The 8,037-nt window shown below is 36.5% G+C and overlaps 1 protein-coding gene across 1 annotated transcript; it reads left to right on the top strand.

Annotated features, from left to right (window-relative positions):
* Positions 1-4,560: 4,560 nt before the first annotated feature.
* LOC114458801 (homeodomain-interacting protein kinase 2-like) lies at positions 4,561-7,801 on the top strand. Its single transcript, XM_028441186.1, has 9 exons — positions 4,561-4,683; positions 5,776-5,951; positions 6,044-6,220; positions 6,342-6,523; positions 6,646-6,769; positions 6,893-7,012; positions 7,100-7,192; positions 7,360-7,529; positions 7,624-7,801. Exons 1-9 carry the CDS (start codon positions 4,671-4,673, stop codon positions 7,799-7,801), a joined length of 1,233 nt encoding a protein of 410 aa, XP_028296987.1. The 5' UTR covers positions 4,561-4,670.
* The last annotated feature ends 236 nt before the right edge of the window (positions 7,802-8,037 follow it).

Here is an 8,037-nt window from a genome sequence, read left to right as displayed (position 1 = left end):
AGATATGTTGCAAAATGGGATTTAGGTGAGAAAAATATTTGTGCATTTGTAGCTGCAGAATTGAGAAGTTGTAACCGTAGAATTGTGGTTATAAACAATAACTGGCACAAGAAATAAAGAAAAAAAAAACATACGAATAAATGTTTGGTTACATGTTTGCAACTGTCATTTTATTTTTGTAATATCAGTCTACACATTTGGTAATATTTTTTCTGTGACTTCACGTTCAGATCATGCATGTGTGAATATTTTCTTTGGGTTTAAATTGTAAATCTACAGGTTTACATTTTTTCCCATCATTTGTCTCGTGAAAATCATTTCACACGTGGGTGAATTTTTTATTTATTTTTTAACACAAGCTCACATCACATTCAACAAGTTCTCCCATTTTGCAACATATCTACCTCCATAAAAATACACAGGTCCAACATCTGCAATAATATCAATGATTCATGTAAAAAAAATACTTTGAGTCTTTGTGCAGTGACTCAACAGAAATGTGAACCTACCTCAAAATCTATTAGCTAAATGTTGCAATATCAGCTCATTTGTGTTCCCTACAATAATGTACTGATGTTCTAGAACAGTGGCTTTCACACTTGTTTGTACCCCCTTTTTCTTATTTCTGAATCACAGTACCTCCTTTATCCGACTACAACAATTTGCTTAGAAAACTATTTAAAAACATCTATAGAGCATGATGATGGAATGAACGACTGATAACACACATGTTAAAGAATCTCATTTTGTAAACAAGTGGAAATACACATTATTTCGTGCAGTGGTTCCCAACCTTTTTTGGATCGTGACCCCATATTAATATCAAGAATTTATGGCAACCCCAAAGACATTTTGTTTTCTAGAATTAGTTTTTGATCATGTTTGAGCTCAGATATATTTTCACTGCATTTTAGTTGAACTAGATTTATATTTCACAAAGTGAAAGTATAGAAATACAGTTGTTAAAGATTGTGTTGTTTAAATTTAATTAAAACAAAAACAATAATATATTAAAAATCTTATTGAATTTTTCAGAAATTTCAGGCAACACCAAATAAACTCCAGGTGACCCCAAGGTTGAGAATCAATGATTTAGTGCCTCCTGAATAGATTTATATCTATAGTTTTCATCATATCCAGTCATCTCATGTCTGGGGTGGGACCAAGACAGACACTTTATTTGTTCCACTCTCTTTCTCTCTCAAGTAACCCCTGTAGTGCCATCGCGTACCCTTAGGGGTACACGTAACCTAGGGGGTACACGTAACCTAGGGGGTACACGTAACCTAGGGGGCACCCTCCTAAAAGTGCAGGAATCACAGGATATTTTAAACCTTGGAACAAATTACCTATGGACCTGAAAAACATGTCAGCTTTACGCATATTTAAAAGATCTTTAAAATCATTATTTTACCAACATTAATGTATATATCGTGTTTTCTTAATGTATTTACTGGTGTAACGAACACGTGTCAATCACCATGATGGAAGCTAATGGGGATCCAATGAACAAATAAAGCAATAAACATGCATCACAAAGCTTTAAAATAGACCCTGATTTCTTATTTGTAATCATTGATCAGCTGATCAAAGGTTCAAGTTTCAGTAATGTGTAGCTCTACTGTTCCTGTTGATCACAGTGCAGGGCACTATGTCTGTTAAAACTTATACCACAGTGATTTTCAAATCATAATGTTTCATGGTATCAGAGTATAGGGTATAGTTACTGCAGTACTTTATAAATGACTTTTTTCTTTTTACTGTCATAAGGAGTGAATGTTATAGAAACAATAATTAAATACACATTGTGTCTCTGTGTCAGACTTTCAGACACTCATTCACAGTTGAGATATAAACCAGTAATGTACTGTTGTGGCCACTAGACGGCGGTGTTTCTCCACACATCAGCTGTCCTTCTTCAGGACGCACCACACTGGGTGAACTAAACACACATTCTAATATATTATAAATCAGATATTGATAATTCATCACTTATGTTTATTTTGCATTAAAATTTTCAACATACTTGAAATGTTATTTTATTTTTATTTTTTTTAAGTTTGGATTTAAACATTTTTTTTTTTTTTTTTTTACTTTAAAAAGGTGTGTCTTATTACCAGTATTTGAAGCTATTCTATATTGTATTAGTCCTTACTTTATATGCCTGTGAATCTTGACTTGACTTTAATTGTATTTAAAGCACTTTGAAATATCATTATTATATAAATATCATTAGTCAGTATAAGAAAGAACAGCAACAATTTTACCAAGAACAGCAATGATATATAATATTAGGGGTTGGGGCTGCTTGGGGCTTCCTCGGATGTGCGTGTGGGGGGGCGGTGGCAGCCTCTCTTGGGGGCATCTGGGGGGTTGCTCAGCCGCGGGGGGGGTTGCCTGGGGCTCCCTGGCCCCCGCTCTTTCTGCTGGCCTGGCTGCATCTGCGGGCCCAGGGCAGTTCCTGGGTTTGCAGTAGCGATTTTTTTTTTTGCACATATACTGGTAAACGATGCACTGGCACGCCTTGGGATGTGGGATAAAACTCATACTGGGCTTAACCTTAGACACGTTAATCCCAAATACCTGCTTTAGGTACTACCATTCACTCATTCCCCCTGTTCACAGCCACCACCATTATAGCTAAGCTTCACACTTGTCACCATACTGGCTGGATTACACAACATAATAAGCACAATTTATTCTACAACCTCACATCTCACCCTCACTGCAAAACAATCAATTCTTCCCCACCATTTCTATTTCCTGCCTTTAGTCTCTCCTCCCTGCTCCCTTTCCCCTCCCCTTCCCCCTCCCCCTCCACTTAGGTGTAACACTGCTCTCCCTTTTTATATCCTCCCTATAATAAAAGACTTCTTACCCTTCCTTAGGGAGGGCTGGTGATGGTCACAATTAAGCAATAAAATAAATCAATGTATTTTATTGCAATAACAAAATATGCATTGCTGTCTCATAATGATTGCACTTCCTGTGGTGTTGACCTTTGACAGCATGTGCAGAGAAGTAAAAAAAAATAAATAAATAATAATAATAATATTAGGGGTGTGTATTGCATGGCATCTGGCGATATGATTCTTACCCCGATACATAGGTTACGATACGATACGATTTATCCCGATATTAAAGTACGTATGAGGCGATTACTGTGATTTCTTTTTATATATGACTTAAAAAACAACTAATCTGTAAATGTGTACACCTTTATGAGAACATTATGTATGAAATATACTTTATTGGCATATTTTACACTCAAAACATTGGCTTTAACATGCCATGAGCCAACAACTTCAAATAAAAAATAACATATAATCTGCCTGTGGCAGAATAATGTGATATAGCAGGAAGAGCTCCTGAAAAATGAGACTATTTATTACTACTTAATACTTATTTACTGTAAAAAGTAACATGGCTCATACTGAGTGTACCAACAGAAAGTTAGGATGTTCTACACATGCAGTTAATGCAGAGACAGGACTTCACATATGAAGTGGATTTGCAGGCCTGCTGGTTTTTTTTCTTTTCTTTTTTAACCCAAACTTTAGAAGTGACAGAACAAGATGTGATTTCCATGTTTGTGTGGGTCTTAGTGTTGAAATACTAAATGCATTGATGAGTGTGACAGACTAAATATATTATATCTCTATTAGTGAGGCATCTATTATCAAAATCAGATCTGGAACTGTTCATACACACATTTATATCGTCTCGTATTGACTATTGTAATTCTGTTTTTACTTGTTTTAATAAGTCGACCCTAAACAGACTCCAGATTGTTCAGAACGCTGCTGCCAGACTTTCAACTGGTGCTTCTAGAACATCCCACATCACCCCCATTCTTGCTACTCTGCACTGGCTTCCAGTTAAGTTTCACATAAAATATAAAATATTAGTTCTCACGTTCCGAGCAGTACATGATCAGGCCCCTAAATATATCTCAGACTTGTTGTGCCCCTACTCATCGGTCTTCAGGTCAGGGTCTCCTAAAGACCCCAAAAACTACATTTAAAACCAGAGGAGACCTGGTGTTCCAGGCTGTAGCTCCCAGACTCTGGAATAACCTGCACCAGTCTCTCTGGGAGCTCAACTGTGTGGTCACTTTTAAAAAACTGCTGAAGACTACATTTTACAGAAAAGCTTTTATTTACTGGATTAGAATTTTTATTTATCCTTTAATGTTGCTGTTCTTATGATATTTATGCACTCTTGTTTTATTATTCTATTGTGTTGCACTTGTACTTTTACCACAACTCTGTACAGCACTTTGTGATTTTATCTGCAAAAAGCACTTTATAAATAAAACTTACTTACTTACTATTATAGAACTGGGATAACCTATATGACAATCAATGAAACTATTTATTATCAGAAATTAAGCAACTGCAAAAAACTAAGCTGACAGGAGGGAAAAGTACTGAGTAATAACAGCATCAATAGAAATGTAATATAGAAAGTATCCCAAAAAGTACTTGAAATTGAACGGTTACCGTGGCAGCAAGATGAAAGAGACTCAAACAAAACTAAATCTTCAGTTGCTTCTCTCACTGCAAGTGGTGAAGTAGCAAAAACTCTCTCTGAGTATCTTTGTATCAAAAAGTAAAACAATCAATTTTTGTGAAATTTGAAAGGTTAAATTGTAAAAACCTGAGAGAGGAATGGCTGCTGCAGGTAAGACACAATTTACAGACAAAATATGAGGATTAATTTTAATCTGCTCAGTAAGATGAAAGAAAAATGTAGTCATTGAAGGAATTACTGGATTTTCTTTAGGAAAAAAAAAAGATTATTATAATTAATACATTTTTTTTCCAAAAAAGTACAGATTATACTTAAAATAATTCTTGAAAAATAAGTTTAATATCTTATGTAGATGATACTGTTTGAAGTGTGAAAAAACTCTGTCAGTGTATCTTTGTATCAGAAGTAAAACAAGCTATTTTTGTGAAGTTTGAAAGCTTCAATTGTAAAAACCTGAGTGAGGAATGGCTGCTGCAGGTAAAACAGACTTTACAGACATAATATGAGAATGAATTTGAATCGGCTAAGATGAAAGAACACTATAGTCATTGAAGGATTCACTAGATTTTCTTTAAACAAAAACAAAAACAGAAATACAGATTGTCATTATTAGAGAATACGTTTACTCTGGTTTTAATATATTAAAAATACTTTTCCTTGAAAAATAGGCTCAATATTTGATGTAAATGATACTGTTTGGAACACTTTGTGGGAGCTTTCAGAATCAAAGATGTGTGTGCATATCTTTTTACTGTAAAAAGTGCTCAGTGTACCAACAGAAAATTAGGATGTGCTACACATGCAGTCAATACAGGGACAGGACTTCACATGTACAGTGGATTTGCAGGCCTGTTTTTTTTTTTTTTTAAACCCAAACTACAAATAGATACTGTTGGATTCTCTATCATCTTGCAGTTAGACAACCTTTCACTTTCAAATAATGTCAATAATCTGTTTCCTATATTGTACATGCATGTATTCAGTGTGGACAAATGAACTTAAAGTACTTAATACTGTACCTAACTATTTTTGAAGTATCTGTACTTTACTATTATTCTTGAGGGATATTTTTTCATTACGTTTCTATTGATGCTCTTGTTACTCAGTACTTTTTCCTCTTGGGCTTTTTTTCCAACCCAAACTTTAGAAGTGACAGGACAGAACAATATTTCCTTCTTTGTGTGAGCATTAGTGTTAAATTACTGAATACTAACCTTGTGCCCTGTCATTTCACTTTGACAGCACATCCTCTAATGGTAGGGCATGCCCTCCACAGCCCCTCCACTCGATACACAATCCTAGAGTTTATCGGAGAAGGTAGCTTTGGGAAAGTTGCCAAGTGTCGTGCTCACAACAGCAGCAAATTGGTGGCAGTAAAAATCCTAAAGAAGGAGTATTTTCAAGATGTGGAGGACGAAGTATGTGTTTGGTGCCTTCAACAGAAGTTTAACTATGAATTTTTGGGGTAAAGTGATATGAAGGTGATCTAACTGTCCTTTTTTCCCTCCAGCTGTCAGTGTTGAAGACCATCAGCTCTCTGAATGCTGACCACTTCAATCTGGTCACATTCTATGAGCAGTTTGAATACCTGGGCTATAAGTGCCTCGTCTTTGAGCTGTTGGACGTGGATTTGCTCCACCTGGTTCATTCACTGAACGTCAACCACATCCGTCCTATTGCAAAGCAGGTATGAATCTTTTTGTTTCTTGCTGATTGATTAGGAAAGCCTTGAGTTCAAACCTGAGCTTAAACAGCTCCATAAGAGGAACTCCATTCTCATCCTGTCTTTTCTCATTGTGTCCCTGCAGCTGATGGTGGCATTACAGGGACTCAAAGCTGTAAGAGTAATGCACACTGACATCAAGCCAGACAACATTATGATGGTCAGCATTGATGAAAGTCCATTCAGCGTAAAGCTCATTGATTTTGGAATGGCTTCTCCCATCTCTGCCGCCATGCCCGGGCTCAGACATCAGCCCATCGGCTACAGGTATGAGGGTGTCACCCTGAATGACTTATGGGTTTTTGGAACAAACCTGTGTTATTATAGTGTTGGTACTTAATGCTAAAATATAGAGTTCTGAAGTATATTTCATTCATTTTGCTTCACAGGGCCCCAGAGGTTTGTCTTGGCCTTCCTTACTCGGGGGCCATTGACATGTGGGGAGTAGGCTGCACGCTGGCATTCCTCTTCCTAAATGACAACCTCTTTCCTGTCCACTGTGAATACCTCATGGTAGGTCGTCTTTTCTATACATCATCCCTCCATTCATTTAATTACCCATGTGCTCTTTTTTACAGGTATAGAAAGTGTTGAAGAACTGCCCCTAATGTGTATAATTGTGTGTTTTTTGTGCAGATGCAGAGCATGGTGGAGATGCTGGGAATGCCATCAAAGTACCAGCTCCACTTTGGCTTATACAGCAAGAGGTTCTTTTGTCATGAGGTGGATGAATTGGGCACAAGATGGAGGCTGCTGGTAAAACATAGTTTTTATTGTTGTTGAACCTTGACTGTTGCCCTAAACTTATCTTAAACCCCTTATATTGTCATTGTGTTTCCTCAGACACCAGAAGAGTACACCTCTAGGAACAGAAGACAAGCTGAGGAGTGGCCCGAATATCGTCCACATTTGTCATCATTAGATGACCTGCTCTATGTAAGTGTTCTCTATGACATTTGAGTTCAAATACTTAGAGATCTCTTCTTTAAAATCTAACCTACTTCAGACATGTTTATAAGCTGAATTTACTCACCATTATCGTTAACATGAGCAAGAGAGGTATAAACTAGTGTATTGACCGAACTCTATTTAATTTAATCCAGATGTCTGAACTAGGGGACAATGAGACGGTAGAAGACAGGAAGGCCTTCATCGAGTTCCTGAAAGAACTGTTGAATCTGGATGGGGAAGAGAGAATCTCTCCCATTGATGCTCTTCAGCATCCCTACATTACAGGGTCATACCTGAGCCAGGAGCCAGACAACAGAGAACAGTGAGTAACTGCACTGTGAAAGCGATCACGCACATGAAGGTCATTTTGTTGTTCTTTTGAATTTTGTACTAATCTTCTTTTATTTTTCCTCTAGTCAAACCGAGGCACAGGTCATTGAAGAACATTCACCTGAAGATTGGGATGCCGAGTACCCTCTTAATAATGAAAATGGCAAATGTGGACGCATTGTGGTACAATTACCTGAAGATTGGGATGCCGAGTACCCTCTCTTCAACGAACACAACAAATGTGGACTCATTGTGGCATATTAGCCCAAAGATTGAAATACCAAGTACCCTCTCTCATGCAATTGGTAAATGTAGACATTCTGAGTAGTATTTTCTTGTTCTTCTTTGTATTTCTTTGTAAATTTGTTTATTTCAATGTATTTTTTAAGTAACTGTATTGAATGAATAATCTTAGTATATTTTTTTTATTTCATTGTATTTGTAAATAATCCTATTGCATGAATTTTTTAGCCACATTTTTACAATAAATATTTATGACT

This window comes from Gouania willdenowi, unplaced genomic scaffold, assembly GCF_900634775.1.
Source record: "Gouania willdenowi unplaced genomic scaffold, fGouWil2.1 scaffold_188_arrow_ctg1, whole genome shotgun sequence".
In the NCBI taxonomy this organism is placed as follows: Eukaryota; Metazoa; Chordata; class Actinopteri; order Blenniiformes; family Gobiesocidae; genus Gouania; species Gouania willdenowi.
Note: the sequence above shows the minus strand (reverse complement) of the source record. Positions and strands in the feature narration are given on the sequence as shown.